At 36.8% G+C, this 25,944-nt stretch overlaps 1 protein-coding gene across 4 annotated transcripts in view; it reads right to left on the reverse strand.

Annotated features, from left to right (window-relative positions):
- Positions 1-25,944, reverse strand: part of LOC106084446 (uncharacterized) — a 41,888-nt gene that overhangs the window by 8,254 nt on the left and 7,690 nt on the right. For 2 of the 4 annotated variants that reach the window (XM_013248131.2, XM_013248130.2), the window contains one exon: positions 2-356. In XM_013248131.2, the coding sequence (XP_013103585.2) occupies positions 2-356 (355 nt within the window). Of the gene's footprint in view, position 1; positions 357-7,405; positions 8,078-8,141; positions 9,157-25,944 lie in introns of those variants that run through there. The other 2 variants (XM_013248132.2, XM_013248133.2) reach the window with 2 other exon arrangements.

Genomic DNA, 25,944 nt, shown 5'->3' on the forward strand with positions numbered 1-25,944 from the left:
CCTTGAAGCCATATTCCTCGCACACTTCTATGAAGCTGCCATTGGAATGCCCTTTATTCGTGCTATTGGTCGCCGACGATGAAGACGAGTTCTCTAATCTATCCGTCAGCAATGATTCCTTGTGGTTGTTATTATGACTACTGTTAGAGGCATTTTGATGCTGATGATGTTGTCCACCAAATGAGGACAAGGTCGATTTGACCACATTATGTTTGGTTGTGTTAGCATTGTTACCATTTCTCTCCTTCAGATAAACCTTTTCCAAGGCATTGGAATCAAATAGCAAACGTCTCCCTCGTGTATCGCACTCCCTATAGACCAATATGCGTACCTGACTTCCATCAAATGGAAACTGACTGAAAAAATAATGAATAAAGAAAAAGAATTAAAATCGAAAAAAATCTATATATGTATGTGTGTGTATGCACCTCACGCAGTATAGACACTACAGGGTAGCTTACATAAAGTTTTACCAAGATCACGCTGGTATATCTGCCAAACTTGAAATTACAGCAGCGATGGTCAAAATAAAAATGTGTGAAATACTCTCTGTAATGTGTGAAATACTCTCTGTAAGTATTTTAAAATCGCTCAATATGTAAAATATAATCTTTTGGACTGAACAACTAGTGTTTTGCGAAAGTAAGGAAATTTTAAATACTTTTTATATCCTCCAAACGCTTAATCGACAAAAATCATTGTTTTTAAAATGTAAACAGAAAAACGATGCGTATAGCCCTACGCATGTTCATTCCCTGCTGTCGCTGGGTATCGCTGAATTACAGCTATATGATATTTGTGTTATTGACAGCTCATTATATTGTAAAGGGTGATTTTTTTGAGGTTAGGATTTTCATGCATTAGTATTTGACAGATCACGTGGGATTTCAGACATGGTGTCAAAGAGAAAGATGCTCAGTATGCTTTGACATTTCATCATGAATAGACTTACTAACGAGCAACGCTTGCAAATCATTGAATTTTATTACCAAAATCAGTGTTCTATTCAAAATGTGTTCAAATTTTGACAAATTTTGTTCAGCGATGAGGCTCATTTCTGGTTGAATGGCTACGTAAATAAGCAAAATTGCCGCATTTGGAGTGAAGAGCAACCAGAAGCCGTTCAAGAACTGCCCATGCATCCCGAAAAATGCACTGTTTGGTGTGGTTTGTACGCTGGTGGAATCATTGGACCGTATTTTTTCAAAGATGCTGTTGGACGCAACGTTACGGTGAATGAACACATTTCGAACCGAACACTGATTTTGGTAATAAAATTCAATGATTTGCAAGCGTTGCTCGTTAGTAAGTCTATTCATGATGAAATGTCAAAGCATACTGAGCATCTTTCTCTTTGACACCATGTCTGAAATCCCACGTGATCTGTCAAATACTAATGCATGAAAATCCTAACCTCAAAAAAATCACCCTTTATGATAGTGTTCAGACTGGCTGGCAGGCAGATCCAGATTCTTCAGCATCAGTGTAGAGCTTCCGTCTGGGACCAGCGCCTTGAGCGACTTGGCGCCACGGATGACATTCGTAGCTTTGTGCACTGTAAATTGTGATGGTTGTCCAGCGGCTCGGAGATCACGGATACTACAAATGGCTCCCCTTCTAGCCTTGTCACTCTCGAGTCGATAAATTGACGTTTATCTCAGAAAAATACCTCACAAACATCGCCAGCATTTTTTATTTAAAAACAATTGTTTTTTGAGCAAACAAAAAAATCAACCAAAACAATAATCAGCTGTTGTTCTGCAAATTTTCACTGGAAGTCGTTCGAATACTTTTGCTTACAAATTGAAATGGCTCTTACTCTCCTGCAAATGTTAACTGGAAAAGTACGCGAACAGACCTGTTATAAGTTAACCAACTCTTAACGCCTTAAGGACCCAAAACATATGATTGGAATATGTTTACCATTCAAAACAGTGTTTTGCAGCTCGTAAATTAGAGAAATTCCTTTATGATTTTAATATTAAACCACATTATTAACAATTTCCATTGAAATTAACTTTGGCAATAATATAAGAAGATTTTAAGAAATTCGTTTGAAGCAAAAGGCGAATGGTATGTAACTCAAACCAAAGAACGCCTGTGTGTGTCTCTGATTGCTTAAGCGCGCATAAGTGCTTTGCGTGATTTGTAACTCCAGCTTAATATTGTGATGCGTTTTATTTACCAGGAAAGTCACAATCGGCAATTGTTGGCGAACTCAAATACCTCAAAGTAAAACCAAATGTTCATGCACCGAACAATAAATCACTATAATGAAACTGCGTTGCTAAACGCCATAGTGGTGGTCCCAATAAAACTGCAAAAATACTTGAAATGGTTCGTTGAGTGAAGGCTCGAATTTAACGAAATCCATGCCGTAGTGGCTATCAAATGGTTAAATGTCTGAACATATCCCGTGAAAGGATGCAACATATGTAGTTAGCCACCACCCAAGTAACATCAATGTGCGGTAGCCCTTGCCAATGAACGGATTTATCGGGTCAATCCGGTACGTACAATCGGCTGCAATGGGATTTGCTTTTTTAGTTATCAATGATTTTGAAATAATTATCCCCTCAAAATTTTATTGCAAAATTCTTTGTTTGCCCCAAAAAAAACAGAGATTATCTTTTCGTGTGATATGTCTTATCGGCAATGTCATCATCATAACGACCCGGTCTCCTGCCTTCCAAGCCATCTACCATCTGTCTCAAAGTTTATTTTCATCAAAGTTAATTTTATATATTTTCATCAATCCCTACCATTGCGTATCATTTTTTGCTGCTTAAGCTGTTGGTAACGCTAACGCCAACGACAACGGTCGTTGTCTTCATTCATGCAAAATGTTTTCAATCATTTTTAACCAATGTTTTTTTTCTTTTTTGTTTAGTTTTGCTTCTTGACGTGAGTAATACCACTCACGTGCTTTCTAAATATAGATCTTCTCTCTCAACGTCACATACAGTGCTTTCACTCACACTTATCGACCAATCGGAATTCGCAAAAAACTTGAGCCCTCGGTAAATGATTTCTCGGTCACGGACACACGTTAGTCTTCGTATTACTGAACACCGACAGTTTTACTTATGCACTCGCATGTATGTACAATGTAGTTGCGTTTAATTATGATGTTTTTCTCATAACGGTCAGTCAGTACGATTGGTCGCACGAATGGAAATATGCCCTGCCATTCTCTATTATTAAATCTTATAATTTATATACATACATAGGTATGTATGTTAGTTAAGAAACAGAGCAAAAATCTTTAACACAACTAACGATTATCATTTCAATCATACGACCAACAACACTGTTGATGTTATATATTTGCATACATATGTATGTTAGTTAAAAACAGAAGATCACAAGTAGCAAAAATTTTTACCACAACTAACGGTTATCATTTCAATCATACGACCAACAACACTCTTAATGTCATATATTTTCAGGTAGGTTTACACTGAAACAATTTTTTTTTTTGATTTTGTAATTACCCTCTTGTTGGGGTTACAAAAATATAATTATTTTCACAAGTTATTTAACAAGGGAAAAAATCTCGACGTTTTGATCACTTTAAATTATCTACGTAAAGATTGTGGTGGGTGGAAGATGCAGAGGTTACCATGTACGTCTATAACACTGAACGCCTGTTTCGAGTCCTAACGAGAACATCACAATGTTCAGAGATGGTTTTCTCCTCCTAAAGCTGGCGTCATTTGTGAGGTACTATAGAAGCCATGTAAAAACTTCTCCTCAAAAGAAGTGCCGCACGGCGACACGCCGTTCGGACTCAGCTAGAAAGTCCCTAATCATGGAGGTTAGACTTAAATCGGGCAGCACACATTAATATGGGAGAAGTTTGTCTCTCTTTCTTAATGGAATGTTAATGGGCAATAATGCGTTTACGTAATGGTTGGTACTATATTCGCTTATTGCTAGCGAAATCCTATTTTTACCCTCAACAGTCATCCTTCATCAAAACGACGACGCGCGATTATATTTTCGACTAAAATGTGTTTTCGTTTGTTTTGATCAAATTTTTCGTATTTACATATAGAGTTAGTGAGCTTTTGAATGAATGACGTGCGATTATATTTTCAACCAAAATGCGTTTTTCGTTTGTTTTGATCTAATTGTTCGTATATTTAGCGTTATTGAATTCTTGAATGAATTTATGTTTAATATATATTAAAATGGACTAAATTTTGGTTCTCATTTTTGCTCACCATGCAATTGACAGCGCCTACAAAAACAAAAAAAAAATAACGATGTCAACTTTATTTTTGGTTTTCCAGGATTAAAAAGAAAACCATGAACAAAAATGGTAATTTCTCAAAAAATGTGTCTTAAAATGGAAATAAACAAGTAAGAGCGTGCTAAGTTCGGCCGGATCTTATATACCCTCCGCCATGGATCGCATTTGTCGAGTTCTATGCGCGGTATCTCTTTTTAGGCAAACAAAGAAAATTGAATAAGAACTGTTATGCTATTGGAGCTATATTAAGTTATAGTCCGATTCGGACCATAAACGAATGCTGAACGTTGTAGAAGTAGTTGTGTAATATTTTAGTTCATTCGGATAAGAATTGCGCCTTGTAGGCGCTCAAGAAGCAAAATCGGGAGATAGGTTTATATGGGAGCTGTATCAAGCTATTGATCGATTCAGATCATATTAGACACGTATATTGACGGTCATGAGAGAAGCCGTTGTACAAAATTTCAGCCAAATCGGATGAGAATTGCGCGCTCTATTGGCTCAAGAAGTCAAGGTCCCAGATCGATTTATAATACAGCTATACCAGATTATAAACCGATTTGATTCATTCTTAACACAGTTGTTGGAAGTGATACCAAAACACTACGTGCAAAATTCCAGTCAAATCGGACGAGAATTGAGCCCTCTACAGGCTCAAGAAATCAAGACCCAAGATCGGTTTATATGGCAGCTATATCAAAACATGGACCGATTTGGCTCATTTACAATACCAACCGACCTTCACTAAAAAAAAGTATTTGTGCAAAATTTCAAGCGGCTAGCTTTACTCCTTCGAAAGTTTCCGTGCTTTCGGCAGACAGACATGGCTAGATCGACTTAAAATGTCATGACGATCAATAATATATAGTATACTTTATGGGGTCTCAGACGCATATTTCGACGTGTTACAAACAGAATGACGAAATTAGTATACCCCCATCCTATGGTGGAGGATATAATAAGACTTGTTACAAAAATAGAAAGCGAACATTTTAGTCCATCGACTTGGTATTTAAAACTACTTATATATTTATGAATTCGAATAAAATGTTAAAGTTTATGTTGAAAAGATAAGCAGTGATTATTGCAAAATTTTACTACACACGAAAATGAATCATCTCACAGATGTTATAAGATTCACTTTAAATGTTCATAAATCAATAACAGTTTTTTCCTGAACGAAACATTCGTTGCTGGTCACTTTCACGGGTCAGTTTTTTCTTGATCTGAGAATCGAACCTGTGTTCCCTCCATCCCATAATTGTCTGTTTGCAAACGCCTTTAAAAAGTGTCACTTGAACTGAAGTTTGGTAGGTAAACACTCATTTTGTAGGGATGTTGTTCCTGACGGACGGTGCACGAAACCAACAACGCAACAACAACATTCATCCCTGCATATTTACAATAATTTTAACAACGCCTGCTCATGATAATGGCACCATTGTTGCATGATTTTGTAACGTTATTTTTCTATCAGTGCAAAATTTGAGTTTTGCATACTTTCCAAGAAGTAAAATTAAAAAAAATATCATTTTAAGAAGAAAAAAAAAACAAAATTTTAAGGAATTTTAAAAATGATCAACTTTGAAGCTTGAAACCGAGCATCATTCGGTGTTGCCACACTTGAAGAAAAGTTTTTGGTCGTCAAAGTTAAAAATTGTTTAACTTTTGTGAGTTTCTTTTTTAACATTTGTTTGCAGAGTTGCTTTTTTCAACGTGGCGCTCCTCAACACTCATTCTGTTTAGACCTTGAATGCTCAGAGCCCATTGCCTACAGTATAAGTGTGTTCGGGTACTTTTCCAATAAAAATTTGCAGGAGAGTAAGAGCGGTTAATACTTTCAAACAGCTGACTTTTATAAAAAATTTGTTCGATGCTGGAAAAAAAAACCTCCAGCAGAAATATGCATGCTCTCAATTATCAAACTCTCACAAAAAACAAACTCCCTCTCACGCACTCTCCCCAACTCTTCTGCAGCCAAATAAACTACACGAACGACTTTCAGTAAAAAAAATTTTTGCATATTTGCACAAATTTTTGAGTACACGAACACACTTAAGACTTAAACGGCATAAATAAAATCATATTTTTTTGCCTTCTGTCTATATATGAAACACAATTCTGAGAAGTAATAAGTGTTAATTAGACGATCATCTTGTTTACATTCAAATGTAAAAAAATGGAATTAACGCAATAAACAAATATTTAGCAAGAAGTCACGAAATAATGGCGAAAAGTCAGTAAATTCATAGAGCTTTATTAAATGATCACAAGTTGATCAGTTGATTTTTTAGACTTTGTGTGCATATTTTCATTCATGACAATAATACCATTTCGATAATAGGTGTGTTTTTGTATTTACACTATTAAAATTACTAATAATTGCAAGAAAAAGACGAGCAGACCAAGGATATTTTCTACGAGCGCCGAGAGAGAGAATGTGTATAAAGATGTACGTATAAAGATGTACGATCGATCCGTGGAGCGAATATATTCGGATCATTACCTTGTTGTTGCCAATCAGTAACTACGCGCCAGATGAAGGAGAGGTATCGGGAGAAAAGGAGAGAGAGGAAATGGAAAGGCGTGAGTGTAAGCGAATTGATATGTACAGGAGTCAGAATGAAGTCCGGCAATTTTACCAAAGAATTAAAAATCAAACCGATGGCTTTGGCGCAGGCACATCCTCCTGCAGAAACAAAGAAGGAAATCTGGTAACCAACTGCTAGTGTCCGACGTTGGCGGCGAAGAGGATACCGCAGAACCAATCAATAATGATGGTATAGAATGTTTACCTCCTAGTCAGAATGATGTTCAGGTAGCAGTGACCCGACTAAAGATAAAGAACGACAAGGCAGCTGGAGCTGACGGGTTACCAGCTGAACTATTTAAGACCGGAGGCGACACGCTGATAAGGCGTATGCATCATACATAATAGGTCTGTTCGCGTACTTTTCCAGTAAAAGTTTGCGGGAGAGTAAGAGCAGACGCTAATCTCTTTTGCTATTTATTTGAATTAAACAGTTGGCTTTCATAAAACAGCTGTTCAATACTGCAAGTTTCTGCTGGGGGAAAAAAAAACTCCAGTAGAAATTTGCAAGCTCTCAATTACCAAACTTTAAAAATTTTCCTCAGCATTTTTATAGTTACCCGCTTTTGTAATGCTTGTTTAGTCCTAGTTGTAAACGCGCCTTTTCAAACATCTGGCTATTACAGAGTTTCCATAAATCCACAGTCAATTGGATGCGAGCGATTATTTTACCACTTGTTGATTACAATGAAAGTGAGCAACTAAGTTGAGGGTAAACAATTTCTTGCAATGCTAACTCATTTTCTGAACTAATATTGAATGTCACTAGGCGCTAAGACTTTTGTTCACAAATTGATTGAGGAGGGACAAGCTAGATATTAGGCAACAGTACTTTTAAGTTTTAAATATGGAAATTGAACAAAAACAATATCGTGTCTAAAGGCGGTAAACATTTTTGTATTTGTTTTGAAATAACTACTAATTCCGTTGTAGATAATAAATGTTTTACACAAATTAAAAAACATTTCAATTATTTCTTGAAATGGCATTCTCTGGCCCACGATAAGGAACTCACTCAAGTGCCTATACATCATTGTATAAGAGCTTTTATTTGATCTCATATAAGCTATGCGATGGCGACATCGCCACAGTCACCAGTGGGCAGTTAACTTTTGGGTAAGTATGACCGACCATCACTGCCATCAATTACAATTAATGCTGGTGGTTTAGTTTTTGTTTTGTTGAGAAAACAAAGAAATTGACCGCTAGTTGTAGTCCACCCACACATATACCTGTATAGAAATATGCACATGAAGCAGCAGACATACCCAAGTTTAGTGTAAAGAATTAACTTACTTTTTAGTCTTGAGGAAAAGTGGCGCCTTCATGCGTCTTTAGTAGTATGGTGTGTAGTTTACGAGAGAACAGTTAGTTTTTCGATTCTATTTGAATATTTTCCTCTGTGATGGTATCTTTGGCGCAAACATGCACACCACATGCACTCACTCAATCACATACACACATATAGAGAGATGTTACAGTTATGTTGTTGTATTTAATTGAAATGTACTATTTATTTGATTTTGGTTCAAGATAATTATATTGGTACTAATGTTGTATCTTTTTGTCGGCAACCTTTAGTACCCTTTACTTCAGCACACCCGCCACCCAGAGAATTGTGTCAAACAACTTAAAAACTTCTTCTTCGTTTTGGGCACAAACATTACAAACAACCAGCAACCAATTGCTGATAAGAATATTTAATATTGGTAAACACTTTTCATTGGAGTGTTGTTACGGCAGGGAAATGGATGTCACTGCAATTGAGGATGCCCTCTACGAAATTTAATTACATTTGACTTTGAACCTCACATGGGTTGTTTGTACATATGTATGTATATGCAGCGGCAATAATAAAAATTCCCACGAAAATTTTTGCCACAGTTTGCACCCGCGCGATAACACGAAGACGACATCAACAATTTGAAGTTCAAGGCACCACAAACAGTTTTTAAGCCCGCTGAAGTACGCTTGATAAACAAACGCGAAGAGCCAAAACGATATCAGTTGTGGAGAGCCTTCCTGTGCTATGTCTTGTTTTAAAATTTGACCACAGCGGCAGCGACGACTACGACAGCGACGACGACGACAACCAAGAATGCTGGCGGCGTAAGCGCACACAAATTGTATGGTCAATTGATTTAGTTTAATAGGTTCTGATTATGACTTGATTAAATCGTTTTCTTTTCATGTCGTCGAGTATTAGCGTCTTCCCTCCACTTGCGTTGTATCTGCTGCGAGGAGATCCGAGCATTTATCGCTTGCATGATTTCCAGGCGCGAGTTGGTTGATGACTGACTTGCTTACAATCGCCACCGTGAAACGAACAAAAAAAAATATTAAACCTCAAATCGAGCGGACAACTGAGGAGACGACAACAAGAACGCTACGGCAACGGCGACGTCGAACAACCGCACGAAACACGGCAGACAATCTAACATGCATATGTGGGTACTCATACCCCGCGTTCGCGGCAAAACTATCATTGTAGCTCCGGCCCAAAACTTCAATCAGTCATCCATAGCTAGACGGTCGGTCAGCCAGTCCGCCTAGCGGGCTGTCGGTCGTTATTCACTGTTGTACAGAACACGATTTATGGTTTGCTCACATGATGTGTGTGTCCAGATATCAAATTGCCTATCAAATGAAATGAAAAGCAACACTAGAAAAAAATTCATACACACCCCACTTTGTGTTTGATTTCGTTGGTCTAAAAAACAAACGGAAACCAACACCAATTCATATTAATACAGCCAGAATTATAATATCCCTTTTTACCGTTTCAAAAAGATTTTTTCCTTTTTTTTTTGTTTAAATGCAAATAGGGAACGAACTATACCGCTCTATAGTCAGTCGCCCCCCTTCCCCCACCAATTAAATACGATAATAACATTCGAATGACGGGTGTTTAATATATAAATGGAAAGTCAAGTCACAGTAACTGTAGATGATAGTGATTACGCGCCAAAGGCGGCATGGGATGGGTAGTGAGTGAGTGAGTGTCATGACAATCACGAGTTGTTTATTCAAAATATTCTAGATTTTGTTTGCTTTTCTCTAAGCTTTTATTTTTGGAGACATGTTGATGCCGCCGCGCCATTGCATGAAATGTCAAAAAAAAGTAAAAAGTAAAGTCGCCTCCAACACATTGTAATTAACATTTGTGTTTGCTTAAATTATTTATAAAAATAATGCTGAAAGATTTAATTTTAGCATTAAAAAATAAAACACGAAATGGGCAAACTCACACACAACACAAATCTTTGGCGAAGGAGAAAGTGAAATTTATCTCAAAGCAGAAAGTGATGGTGATCATCATATCATTCTCAGCATCATTTTTAAGATAAGATTTTTTTTGTGTTATAAAAGTGCAATATTTTAAGATGATCTTTATTTAGCGTTGGCATCTTAAGCACTGTTTTATTACACAACTACATACATACATATGTATACAGGTCAGTTCAAAAAATTGTATGAAATGTAGATGTACCGTGCGACTATTTAAAACAACTGTAAATGTAAAGGTTGTAAATAAGCTAAAGCCTAGTACTGACTTCATTCAAAGCGAAAATGCTTATTAAATTATTGCGAAATCCGACGGACTCTTTTTCTTTGTCAGAACATAAACAAAACTCAAACAACTACACACAACAAAGACAACAGTGTTGAAGCATAAATAAGAAACTTTTTTGCTACATTTAAGGCGCCTAGCTTTGCTCCTTGGAAAGTTAGAGTGCTTTCGACAGACCGACCAGCGGACATGGCTCGATCGATTTGAAATGTCATGACGATAAGGAATATATAATTTATAGGGTTTGAGATGAATATTCCGGAATGACGAAATTAATCCATGGTGCAGGGTATAAAAACGAAAAGAGTACCGAAATGTGAAAAATTATACAAAGTACTTAGCTTATCGCGAGAGCTACAATCATAAAATAATAAAAATGGTACTTTTTGGTATAAAAAGTACCTTTTTGACTTAGAATGCGAACAGAGTGCGCGAGATTGTCAGTGCGATAAAGATTGTGAGTGGGAGAAAACTGGCTACATACAAGTCAATACAAATGAGCTTGTGCACAACACAGTGAATGCCGAGCAGAACAGAGAAGCCGATTGAGTGGAGAAAACAGTTCCAATGCATTTTTCACTATATCTCTTTCTATATCTCTAGGCAAACAAAGAATAAAAGAAAAGAATTGCTACAATATTGGAGCTATATCAAGTTATGGTCCGATTCGGACATTAATTGATTTGAATGTTGGAGACCGCATCCATAATTAAATGTTGCACATGTTTGTTTGTAGGCTTCATTATGGTTAAAATCATTAAAATACAATTCGTGAAGTATCGGTAGGATATGGTTTTTGTAAGACAAAGTGTGGAAAGGATTTAATTATTGCCCACACCTTACACCAGAAGAATGGGAGAGAGTGTGGAGACATTTAGGACAGTAAGATAGAAAATTGGTGATTAATAAAAGAAAAATAAACGTCACTGTTTTCTTGGGATCGTCGCACATATCCAATGAAACCGACTAGCAGATGTATTGTAATTTGAATTCTTTCTAGCACCACAAAAGGTTCACAAACCTAATATCCAAATTTTGGTATCAAAGGACAAAGATGGCGCGCAGTTTCCTTAAGCAATATTTCAAAGTGTTGCAAAAGAAAAGACAAAATAGTATTTATCCACCACCCTATATTCGTGATTTTTTAGCTTTTATTTTTTTAGCAACACTGGTTTAAACAACTCACGTACGTTTCGTTGTTCTTGTTGTAGCCACATTTTCATGTGGAGGTGGCGATCCTCGTCAAGCACCTATGTGAGCTAGCTCGTTCGGCACGGGAGCAGCGTGGCGATTGGTTATTTAAAGGCCCTAATAAATCGCCTCATCGTAGGCACTCAGTATTTGTGCAAGAGCTGGTGCCACCCGGCTCTCACTGAAACTATACGCTCGATACCGGTGATTGCCGTTCCAGCTACTCCGTATGGAGCATTCCCCTATCCGCAACCTGTTCGGGACCGGTCAATTAGCCGCCTATATATAAGCATTTTTCTGAATTTTACGTGAAAAACTTTCCGATAGCTCTTAAAAAATCACTCCTAATATATACACATCAAATTAGTTTTATTTTGACATATATATAATCAAATGTACTAAGTGCATGCATACGCCAACGATATCTATAGCGGTTGTGAATCAAAGTCCCGCCGCCTTCTGGTCATAAACCATATTTGGTGTTCATATTTCCAAAAGGGAGAGTTAGGGTGGGTGTGTGTGTGTGTCAAAGATCTTTAAATAATAAATAAACAGAGGCACGTACACCACACCATGTTAAAACGATAAAGGTGGATGACACACGGCTTTGTCATGCCAAAGTTGTCATTGATTCAAATCGATCAAATCAACAAATCAAACAAACGTCGAACTCATCCAAATAAAACATATTTCACCATAAAATCGTCAACCTGCGTACTTTAGAATAGAACATATGGCAACAAAGAAAAAAAATATGATATATTAGGAATTCCATTTGTTGAAATAAAAATAAATAAACAAACAAAATAGAACAATACAAGCTAGAAATATGGTAGAAAATTTAATCATTTTCATACCTACCACCCTAGGATGGGGGTGGGTATACCTTTTAAAGGATATATATTCTTGATCGTCTTCACATTCTTAGTTGATCTTACCAAATCGGTCTATAAACTGATATAGCCTCCATATAAACAGTTCATCGTACTGGCTTTCTTGAACCCCTAGGCCTCAATCAATACCCGATTTGATTGATTACAAAGTAATTCAAATACAAGTTGAATTAATAAGGGCAACATTTTAGCAGAATCCATGGTGGTGGATTTATTGGAGGCCACCGTTGCGCAGAGGTTAGCATGTCCGCCTATGACGCTAAATGCCTGAATTTGAATCCTGGCGAAACCATCAGAAAAAATTGTCAACGGTGGGTTTCCCCTCCCAATGCTGGCAACATATGTGAGGTTCTATGGCGCGCCACGGCACGTCATTTGGACTCGGCTGTAAAAAGGAGGCCCCTTATCATTGAGCTTAAACTCGAATCGGACTGCACTCACTGATATGTGAGAGGTTTGCCCCTGGCCTTAGTGGAATGTTTATTGGCAAAAAAAAACAACAAGTAAATAAAAAGGCATTAAGTTCGGCCGGACCAAACTTTGTATACCTACCACCTCGGGTATATATAAAAACCCCATTTCGTCACAATCCGGTGAAAATTGTATAACTTAAGCACCCAAAATCGGCACGGACATTGAGTGGCCTATAAATATAACGCTTTTGGTAACCCAAAAACACAAAATTGGTATACAGCTTTGGGGTCAAATAATATGGGAGAACGCCCCACCCCAAAACGGACATGTTTACCGATTGGGATAATATGGGTATCAAATGAAAGGTATTTAACAGTAGAATACGAACTTAGTATAATAATTTGGCCCCAAGTGTCGGGGAGCCCGCCCACCTCCAAGGTGAGCGGACCCCCCGACCCCAATTTTCAAAAACGCTTTTGGTAACCCCAAAACGGGCATGTTTACTGATTGGGACAATATGGGTATCAAATGAAAGGTATTTAAAAGTTGATATAACAATTTTACCGCAAGTGTCGGGGGGCCCGCCACACCTCCAAAAACCGCCCAAATATGATATGCTTACCGAGTGGGCCAGCATGTGTATCAAATGAAAGGTAATTGGAAGTACATACGAAACTTATATAAAAATTTGGGCGTTTGTCCCCGCGATGAATAAAACATTCTTCTGGACAATTTTTATGAAATTGTTTTTGCGTATGAGTCGCGAAACACTTTTCTACGGTATCACTGGGAAATCCATTGCATGTGCGGATGTTTTAGCAACACTTCGCAACGATTCTCTGGCAACCTTTTGCGTTGTAATCGTCCATGTGACTCGTGAAACACTCTTCTAGGTTATCATTGGAACCAGCGTTACCGTTGGAAATTTTCAAATAGTGGCACAAAAAGTGCCATTTTTAAAAAAAAGAATAGTACATCAATCCTAGGTTCGGTCGAGACTTTTTTGAACCAAAAACCCAAAATCAAATTTGAACGGACTTCGCGAAATCGATCTTCGGTCTACAGAACATGTGTTTGTAGGATTTAGAATAAATGTTTTGACGAGTTGCGGTGGTGGGTATTCAAATACTTAAGTGATATATATCACAAACATAAGCAAACTTTTGTTTTGTCCAGTTGCGCTCGTTCAGCTCAAAAATTTTAAATTTTTCGAAAAATTTTACATTTATATGCGATTTGTTGGACGACAAACAATAGATAATCGCTACATAGTTGCACTTATCACTGATTTTGACAGATAATTTACTCAATATTTTGTTGTTGGGCAACTGCCACTACCTGAAAATTAATATATCTTGCTTAGTACGCCGAATTTGACGAGTATATAACGGATATAAGCACATCGTGTATAGGAAAAAAACGTTTTTAAGAACATTTTTCAAAACACCATGTCTTTTTTTAGATCCTTCGTTGCAGAAAGATTTGATATAAGAAACAGAGAACTGCATAAGACCCAGTATTTGACACTTAATAGACACTTTTGTTTGCTTCGCATGCCACCACAATAATAAGTTACATGAAACATAAAAATTATGTTATAACTTAATTTTAAGGTGGCATTCTATCTTAAAAACTAAAATTATAACTTAATTTTTGAGTGCCATACAAAACATAAGTGTCTATTTAGTGTTTTTTTAAGTGTCTGTTGAGTGCCAAATATTGGGTCTTATGCAGTCCTCTGATAAGAAACCACTCTTAGAAGAAACAAACGTGTACAAAAAATTTGTTCATTTTCAACGGTATATAAACATCCCTGCAATAATATTATAATGGCAATTTCCACTAAAAAAAAACAAAAAATCTGTACAATCATGGTAATTAAACTTTCCAAAAACGAAAACAAATGCGCGTTGGATTTGTTCAATTTGTTTAAAGTAATGGAGATATCTATAAGTATTCATGTGTGTGTGTGTGTATTAATAGAAAATTGGTATATAGTGGGTAAGTAGGTAAGTTGTTTAGATATTTGGATATTATAACAATATAAATGAATTGTGTGAATTAAACGATAACGTTTCGTGCAAATAGCGAAAACTCACACACACACACACAACAACAACAAAACTTAATCAGCTACGAAAAATTTCATTTTAGGCCATTCCTCCAACCGCTTTTGCTCTCATATGACTTGGCATGGCATTGCAAAGCACGCGCTTTTCGTAATTATCTGCTTGTTGTTTGACTATGATTACCAAATGAAATGGAGTGGGAGGTAGTGGTGGTGGTAGTGGCCCCTTTTTAACAGGGGGATTCCCATGCTCCTTCCACCTACGGTGGTTGATTGTTGATAACATAAATTGTATATCACACATTATTAAAGCAATTTAATACTCGCCAAACAGTACAATACAACAACAACAGTAACAAGGCATTTACAGTTAGGGGAGCAGCCAGCTATAAATGTGATTAGGAAGGTGTATAAAAATGCTTACACGGCGTCGATGGATGGCCATTTTCCTGCCAGACTTTTAGACGTCTTTGTAATAAAAGACTGGGAGGCAAACACACAGCTGTCATTGGAAAGCAGTTTGCAATTCAAATTGTTATTATACAAAAAAACGCTAAGTTCTTGTTATTGTTGCTTGTTTTTTCGTTATGAAATAAATATTGGGTTGCCCAAAAAGTAATTGCGGATTTTTTAAAAGAAAGTAAATGCATTTTTAATAAAACTTAGAATGAACTTTAATCAAATATACTTTTTACACTTTTTTTCTTTTTTCTAAAAGTTACAGCTGATAACTGACAGAAGAAAGAATGCAATTACAGAGTCACAAGCTGTGAAAAAATTTGTCAACGCCGACTATATGAAAAATCCGCAATTACTTTTTGGGCAACCCAATAAATAGGATGGGGGTTTTAGTTTACCTCTAGTCACTGTCTCATAGAGAAATCCCAGGGAATTGCAGAACGGAAAAGTTTGGGAGACTAGAAAATACCTATATGATTCTAGCGACATGTAAGCTTAGTCTTCAAGATCGGACTAGAATGACAACGCATTTCATATCGTCACAAAGTGCGAGCTGTAAACACTGAAAAATTATGTGGTTAATCCAGACTTAAAAATGTCTACCGCTTACGATCGTTGGCTAGAACAGACATCTCGGTCTTTGTGTTTCCTCATGACAGGTCCCTGTCTGATTGGTAAACAAGCTGACAGATGAAGGTTACAGGAGGCAATTTCTACAGAATCTGTGAGGACGTCGACAAAGAGGAGACTATAAGACATCTGCTATGTGTGTATTCTGCACGGGCAGGCAGATAGAGGTCCACTTTCGGTTCTCATTTCTTTGAGAACTTGTCTAAATGAGTGATCTAGATGGTTTGACGGTAGGAACTAGAAAGCATCTTCCATCTCTTGTTTCTGTGCTATTACAATGGACGAAAATATCTAAGCGATTCTGATGTCAGACTCTCACTTAAACCAAAACTAACCACATTATCATTTCTTTACTTAAGAGTCATAGCCAATAAAAACAAGTAAAAAGGCCTTAAGATCGGCCGTGCCGAACTTTGAATATCCACCACTTCGGGTATATATGTAAACCACCAAAATCCGGTGAAAAATGCATACCTTATGCCCCTTAGCAGCTATATGGAAATATGTTGCGAATTGGACCAAATACTAATAAATACAAGTCATTGTTCAATTGTGTGTAACAAAATATGAGTCTTTTTAGTAGCTTTATCTAAAAATAAACCGATCTGAACCATATACGACACGGATGTCGAAAAACCTAACATAAGTCACTGTGTCAAATTTCCGTGAAATCGGATTATAAATGCGCCTGCGAAATAGAGGAAGGATGTCAAAGGTCCTAAAACAACTCACTATCCCAAACTTCGGCGACATTGGACAATAAATGCGCCTTTTATGGGGTTAAAACCTTAAATCGAGAGATGAGTCTATATGGCAGCTATATCCAAATCTGGACCGATCTATGCCATATTCCAGAAGTATGTCGAGGGGCTCAACTTTACTCACTGTCCCAAATTTCGGCGACATCGGACAATCAATGCAATCGGATAATAAATGTGGCTTTTATGGTCCTAAGACCCTAAATCTGCGGATCGGTCTATATAGGAGCTATATCAAGATATAGTCCGATATAGCCCATCTTCGAACTTAACCTGCTCAATATCTCTATTTTTTAAAAACTAGCGTGATTTCAACAGACAGACGGACAGACATGTCTAGATCGTCTTAGATGTTTACACTGATCAGGAATATATATACTATATAGGGTCGGAAATTGATATTTCGATGTGTTGCAAACGGAATGACAAAATGAATATACCCCCATCCTTCGATTGTGGGTATAAAAATATAGAAGAAATGGCTATGAGTTGCAATGGTTAGAAATCCGACTCAGGGATTATATTTTTGATACTATGATATTTTTTTTTGATACTTTTTTAACCTCAAAAGTACCACTGTAACCCAGCGAGCTAGGAGCTCCTTTAAAACTAAAGAGTTAAGAATTTTTATTATATGTTTAGGAAGATTCCTACTGATACTGAATTTGTATAATCGGTATTTAGGCAGCAATTAGTGTTCTCAAAAACTCGAACTCAAAAATTTTAAAAAACTTTTACGGAGGTCGTTTATTAGAGAGAACGAATTCTCTTACTGGGTAAGTAAGCGAACCCACCTAATTATACGCAGCCAGCTGTATTTATCGGGAAGATAAGTCACTAACCGGCATCCATCCGCCAGTTAAGTTTTATCGCAAGCTGGTTTTAAAAAGGTGGTCTCACGCGAACACCTGTTAGCAGCCGGCCGGGTTTGACGGTATTAAGATGAACGATTTTTGTTTGCATTCTCTTTGTTGTTATCTTCTTTCTCGCATATTCTCTGCTCATGTACGCACACGTATACACACACGCACACAAATTTCTTTGCGTGTGTTGGCAAATCATCGATTAGCTTGATGACAAGATGGCGGATTGCACAAATGATTTGTGGTTGTTGTACAAATGAGACCATCTTTCATTATTTCGCCATGAGTTTATCGTATGGATAAGCAATAAGCATATATTTAGAAAACCAGAAGAATATCGATACGATAAATTCCACTATGAAACAGGAGCAAACTTCTTACATATCAATGAGTGCTGTCCGATTCAAGTTTATGCTCAATGATAAGGGGCCTCCTTTTTATAGCCGAATCCGAACGGCGTGCCGTAGTGCGACACCTCTTTGGAGAGAAGTTTTACATGGCATAGTACCTCACAAATGGTGCCAGCATTAGAAGGGGAAAACCACCGTTGAAAATTTTTGCTGATGGTCTCGCTAGGATTCAAACCCAGGCGTTCAGCGTCATAGGCGGACATGCTAACCTCTGCGCTACGGTGGCCTCCCAGAGACAGCAATATGTTTAAATGTCTATGCTTAAAGCCGCTCTCTCCCTCTCTTTATACTGTTTCTCGGCCAAGCATAATCGACTGCCTACTTAAAACTCCAGCAACATGCCACCGAACATTGGATCTGCAACAGTTTTTACAATACAAAGGCCCCCTTAATAGATTATCAAATAATATACAAAACAAGAAATTTACTATGTAGTTTGAGATTCGTGGGAAAAATTTGCATTTGCATAATGTTTCACTTAGACCGAAAACAATGCTGCTAAATGGATACTGGATCATTATCTTTGTGCAAGAGATGGTTAAAGCGCAGTTATTGGTTATATTTGGGAAAGAGAGAGAGAGAGACTATACTAGCTTTCATTGTTTATTTGAATAAAGCAGCGATGTCCAAAATGAAAATATGACAGTATGTGTGAAATACTCTTTTTAAGTATATTTAAATCTCTCAATAATCTCAAAATCATTTTTTGGACTGAATGATTGGTGTTGTGCAAAAATAAACATAAAATAAGAAAACTTAAATACTGTTATAAATACATATTACAACTCATGTGATATACTAGTATTCCTTTTCGAAACATTCTATGGTGATAGGGAATTAAAGTCTTTAAATATATGATTTTGCTATTAAACCTATGCAATGAAACAATGTTGCCAACAGCAATCAATTCTGACTGTAATGGATGACAGTTCACAGCTTTATTTGCCAACTACATCATATCATTCCCGCCGGTGTTAAAACCATCAACAAACCACCCTCTTGTCAACAATAAAATTCATTCAGCGGGCACCAGCCACCACCACACCACACCTCGCTAAAGCGATGATGGAGTATCGGAGACAAACGACAGTGGTCGACTCACAAATGTTCACATACGAGAACTTTCAATATTTGTTTGATTGATGATCACAATTGATCGTTTGTTTAATTTACAACTCTAATTCAATATAGTATTGCACACACAATTATGCCGTGGGAAATTTAATGCTAATCATAAAAAAATATTTATTTTAAATGAACAATCGACTGAAAATATACGATAAAGCGGACATTTAAAATTTATTAACACTCAATGTTTTCAATGGAGTCGTTTTGTTATTTATTAACACTAGATCTACCGATATTTGAATGAATAATTGTTTATGGGTTGTATAACTGTACACGAATGCAAAGAGTATATCAAGGCTTACAAAAGATTTCTCTCATTAAATATTTCAACACAGATAAAAGAGGGAGAGAAGGTTGGGTTTTGTAATTTAATATTCAAGTGTTAAGTACCGCGATTTACTGAAGAATCAAACTAATTCTGAGCAGGAAGAAAATTCCCACACACACCCAGTTTGTATTGCCGAATAGAATTGTCCAAACAATAGGCGGAAATTGTTTTAACATATGCCTGGCGGCTTTGAGTCGCAAACCATGTATTTGTACAAGCAAATTTAGCATTATATACATATGTACAAGCCAGTGACCAAGTCAGTGACTTACATGGTTAGGTTTAAGTGGCAGTCTGCCATCAGACTCACTTAGACGTTTTCGTCCATTGTGATACCACAGGAACAGAAGAAGGAAGGAATGAAGGAATATGCCTTCTAATTCCTACCGTTGAAACATCCAGATCGCTTTAAAAAGCCCAATAACTCAATAACTTGCGAATGTTCACATCCGCTAAATTAGACAGGTTCTCAACGAAATGAGAACCTAAAGTGGAACTCCTTCTAACTGCTATTGCGGGACACACAGACAGAAGGTGTTCTATAGTCTCTTCTTCCTCGAAGTCGACTTTTGCTTCTGCAAAAGTCGTTGCTGGCAATCTTTAGTTTGTCAGCATGTCTTCCGATTAGACAGTGACCTGTCATGACGGACACAATGACGGAGACGTCTGTTCTAAACAATGACAGCAAAGCAGTAGACCTCTTCAAGTCTAGATGAGGCCACATAGTTTTGGAGTGCTCACAGCCCCCTCTTTGTGATCATCTATCATTCGTTGGCCTTCGGGCCTGGTCCTGAAAACTTAGCTTACATATCGCTGGAGGCATAGCCACAGATTCCAGTTTCCCTGAAGTGTGTAAAGTAGTTCCTAGTCTCGCAAGCTCGTCTGCTTTAGAATTCCCAGGGATATCTCTGCGGAACGGCACCCAGAACAGGTGAATTTTTAACTGTTCAGCCATCTCTTTGAGAGATCTGCGAAAGTCGAGGGCGGTTTTTGTGTTCAGAAATTCGTTCTCCAGGGATTTAATGGCTGCCTGGCTGTCTGAGAAGATATTTATGCCAATCCTCGTTATGCCATTATATCTAAGCCAATTCACCACTTCCTTAATTGCAAGGATCTCTGTTTGATACACACTGCAGTGGTCGGGTAACCTCTTCGATATGACCAGTTCTAGATCTTTAGAGAACACCCCAAAGCCCACCTGGTCGTTTAGTTTGGAACCATCCGTATAGAAGTCTATGTAACTTCTGTTACCAGGGATATCGTAGTGGTACAGACCCTGTTAAGCCCCTAAATAACAATAGTTTTACCCGATTTTCCCATAATTTGTTAATAAATTGAATAATTTCCGCATAACAAATTTTCGAACCCAACACATACATATGTATGTATGCATAATTGTGAAGGCAATAAATAACTCTAATGGTAAAATCTGCTTGTATGACCAGTCAGCTGATCTAGTGTTTAAGTGCGGTAGTAAATCATTAAATCAGGGATACCTTTAACATTTGCAACTCTTTTGTGCAATAATAAACAACAAAAAAATAAATCAACTCACAACAGTATATCTAGTGTTAAGCCAAATCATACCCACACCACACATACACCATTCATTCCACATCACAAATTCACATATGAGTATGTATGTACGTGTGTGTACGTCTTTTCTGGATGGATCATGTGAGAATTGATAATAATAAACATTAGACATGTGGCACGTGCTCGAAACAAAAAATTTCCACTTTAAGTTCGAAAGAAAAATTCGTGCGGATTTGGGAGGGTGGGTGAGAGCAGCCGGTTAAACAGTGATTAATTCAATTAGCGTTTGATGAAACACCACACGCCAAGCTATCTGCCTTATGAATAAATGGCACAGTCATTGCTTCAGCCATATTAGCCGACAAACGTTATGACAATTAACAGACTCTTTTAAGAAGACAGTTGATAATAATAAAACTAACTCTTGTTGGAAAGGATAAACTTATAATATATTTTATGTTTACATGTCATAAATTTTATGAAATGTTAAAATTTTGTTATTTGCATTTAGTGTTCATGTCTTTGCAATATAAGTCGATTTACTCAATAGGGTATGACATTGATCTCTGTCATTCATATTTAACATTTTGTTGTTGTAGCCACATTTGCATGTGGAGGTAGCGATCCTCGTCAAGCTCTTTTAGGCGAGCAAGATCGTTTTGTTCAAAAACGTTAGTTTGAATTATGATGGTGAGAACATTAATTTGGTACGTAAACTGAAATGCTTGGTGTCTCGATTGATGATAAGCTCTAATTTGATGTCCGTAATGTTAACTGGTACATGCTTTGATAATACCACATATCCTTTATTGCATTGAGGTTTTTTGTGCAACTACTGCTGAAACCCTTAGAGGGCTTAAATTTGCAGTAAATCGATTAGACCATTATCTGCATACAGTTCGCCGCTATACCCATGTTTATGATGTCTGATATTTTTCCAAAAAAAAAATTCAAAGCGCAATCACCCCGATTTCTTGTAGACTCATTTAGTTTTGGTCGTAGGCGACGAAATCAAATAATCATTCCTATGGCCAGAGGTTAAATGAACAAATCATTTCAAGTTTGAATTGTCAGATTATACAGGTGTCATCCGTTATTTTGCAACACCTACATAACGGTAATCCTTTGTTTAATATTGTAGTTTGGCTGTGTTGATAACTGCACTTCAATGAATTACATATACATATCTATATATACATACATTCACACATGTACATATGTTTTTTCTTTCTCAGCTCCTTTTCATATCTAGTTGAGTACCAAAATATTTTGTCCTATTGAAATTTTTTTTATTTTGTCAAATCACTTTCTTTTTTTATCATAAATAATCTATTCAAATAAAGGGTGATTTTTTAGCTATTATCTTTTTGGTAATGCTGGTTTAAACAGCTCACGGACGTTTCGTGACTCGTTTTACTGTCAAACATCTTCAGTTTGCTCTATAATTTAAATTAAATTATTGAATTTTACTATCAAAATGTTAAGAAAGTTCATCGCGCTAAAATTGTGTTCAGCGACGAAGCTCTTTTTTGGCTCAATGGGTCGCAAATAAGCACAATTGTCGATTTGGAGCGAAGATCAGGCAAAAGGATTCTAGCAACGTATTCAGAAAGCTACCAACGCATACAGAAAGTCACAGTTTGGTCCGGTTTATGGGCTGGTGCCATCATTGGACCGTACTTCTTCAAAGATGATGCGAATCGCAACGTAACTGTGAATAGTGAGCGCTATCCTGACAAAATATCCAATTTTTTTTGGCCGCCTAGATCATGTGATTTAACGTCTTAGAGTATTTTTTTACTCTTTAGGAATTTTACTCTTTTTTCGAATTACTGGACTCTTGTTCAATAATTCGACAAGTATTATCTAGATTTTGGTCTTAATTTACTGAAATTAATTTTTAGTCAGCTATTTTTGATATGATTTTTGATATTTTTAAATATGTTAATCGTTATTTTAGTCTCATTTTCTTTACTGTTTTTAATAATCTTTCTAACTTTAGTTCTAACGCACACTTTTCTGGACGGACACTATGTTGGCGGCTAATTGCATCGGTAAGATTATCAGTGATTACTCATTTTTAAGACAATTTTGTTCTAATCGGAACCTCTTGAACATAGGCTTTTTTAATGCACAATCTTTGAAACCTTCCCGTTACTCTTCAAAATTTGACGAGATAAATAATTTACTAAGCAGTGGTTATCTTAGCATTATAGGTGTAGCTGAGACATGGCTTAAGCCTTATGTACCTACTAAGGCTGTTAGCATTTCCGGATATAAATTTTTTAGAGCTGATCGGAGTGGAATGCGCGGAGGGGGTGTCGGTATGTATGTTTCAAAAGATCTTAATGCAAAAGTTCTTTTGTCGTCGTCTGAGCCTAGGAATTGTGAAGCCTTGTTTTTAAGAATCAAATCTTGAATGGATGAGTTAATTGTGGGAACTGTATATTTGTCGAATGGATATTTAGATGCTTTAGAAAATGTGATTTCTGATATAGTTGATAGATACTCGAATGTAATAATTTTAGGAGACTTTAACTGTGATATTTTAGATTCTAGAAAGTATTTACGTCTTAAACTATCTTTAACTCGCTGCAATTTTTCCGTCCTCCACAACATTCCTACGCACTTCGACTTAGTTCGAAACTCTCTACATTTAATTGGTCAGTCAGTATAGTTATTGGTATCATAACGGGACACATAGGGCTACGAGCACAGTTATATAAAATCGATGCGGCAAGTGATAGCATATGTAGGGCATGCGGGAAAGATGATGAGACGTTGGGGCATTTCCTTTGTCATTACCTGGCTTTCGCGTCTAACAGATAACGGCACTTAGGTGGAGACACGATACCAGACACGAACCAACTTAGGGGAGTGGTATTGAAAACAATTTAGAATTTTGTAAATAGCATGGAATTCCTAACATAAAATTTTCTTTTCAGAAGTTACTTTATAGATTTTAGAGCGCACAACAAGCCGATTACTGGCTTAGGTGTATGTCCATAGTGGCATGGGGCGGATTAATATCTGCACCCTCTTTTCAACCTAACATAACCTATTAATTCGATCAAAAATGCTGCTACTGTATGCACGTACGTACCGGATTGACCCGATGGAGTCCTTCATCGGCAAGGGCTGCCGCTTCAATGTATAACTTACTGCTACAACAACAACACAACAACAAAAGATTTATAAATAACCGATAGGTAAAAGGACATGTTTTATATCCTTGCCATATGCGAAGCTATTTTAACATGTAGCACTTTCCTATGGCAGAATACTTTTCAGTTTATCTACGTTCACTAGAGCGTATAACGAAATTCGAAGAGTATGGCTGATTGTATCGATTGTAGAAGGTGAACAACGTAGAAGATATTTAGGGTTTATTTTTAGCAATGAAATCAGCACATCAGGTTTGAATTTTCTTAAGGAATAACGCATATTTTTTTAAGAAGACCTTTATTGCCTGCAATGATGGTCAAAAGAGAAAAACAAAAGTTCCTGTTCGGTCCAGTTAACACTTGCAGGAACTGACCTTTAATTTTGCAAAGCAGGCTTTAAACGTAAATTATTCTTTATTAACGCCAAGACAATAAAATTCGCGCCGCCATAATTTTTTTATTTTACATTTAGCTAATTATTGCCCGAGTCACGAGATTTTATTTCAGCACAAAAGTTGTGAAGACAAAAGCCAAAGCGACGCGTAACCAAATTGACTACAAATGAAAAAAATAAAATAAAAAAAATAATGAATATGCATAAGGAAATGTATAAGACCGGATCGAATATTCTACTTACTCGCAGATAAAACAACAAAATACAACTTTTATCATAATGAACTTTTACGCCTGCAGCAACTGTTTACGATCTATACACACACCCCCTTTTTTTTTGGGGGGGGGGGAGTTGAAGGGGTGTGGTTTTAAAGAAGCCAGTGGCTTTGAAATGTTGCTGTCAAATGGCTAGCTGTTCAGTTCTTTGAACCAATGTCAACAAGTATGCTTTGCATGTTTTCCGGTATTATTCAAACTATTTAATATGAGTGGATACGCAAATATAATATAGTGAATACATACAAACATACAAACATAAGTATGTGCTAAAACAACCACTCCAAGTTAAATAAACATTTAGCAAAGATACGAAATAAATGACTATAAATGTCAGCGAATGGTGATGATGATGATGATGACTACGATGGTTATTTTTCATGAAACAACACACACACACACATGTTTATATAGGGGAGAGATCGTTTTATTCCACAAAAGGCTAGCCCATTTAGGTATAAAACAAAAACAATGCTGAAAAAGTTGTTCATGCACTTTAAATGAAACACCACTTGATTGGGATTGGAAACAATCGTACTCGCTATTATCAGTAAAAACAAATAAGGACAAGTAGTGTTTTACAGCCATTGCAATTGTACCCTACAAAATACTGTAGAAAATGTATGTTACTTCAAGTATCTGATTGAAGGAATGTACAGTGGGACACTTATTATAGTAAAAAGTAACATAACCTGAAAGTTATTTGTAATATTTATACTTCACAGCCGATACTTGACGATTTCTATTTGTTTCTGCTGCTATCGGTATTATGTACCTGCGGAACGAAGCAGACTTCCTAGAGGTTGGTCAAAAATCGCTACCCCCTTCCATACGCATATGTGTGGCTCGACAATAAAAACAACAACTTTTTTTATAAAGGGTGATTTTTTTGAGGTTAGGATTTTCATGCATTAGTATTTGACAGATCACGTGGGATTTCAGACATGGTGTCAAAGAGAAAGATGCTCAGTATGCTTTGACATTTCATCATGAATAGACTTACTAACGAGCAACGCT

The sequence above is a fragment of the Stomoxys calcitrans genome, chromosome 1 (genome assembly GCF_963082655.1).
Source record: "Stomoxys calcitrans chromosome 1, idStoCalc2.1, whole genome shotgun sequence".
NCBI lineage: Eukaryota > Metazoa > Arthropoda > Insecta > Diptera > Muscidae > Stomoxys > Stomoxys calcitrans.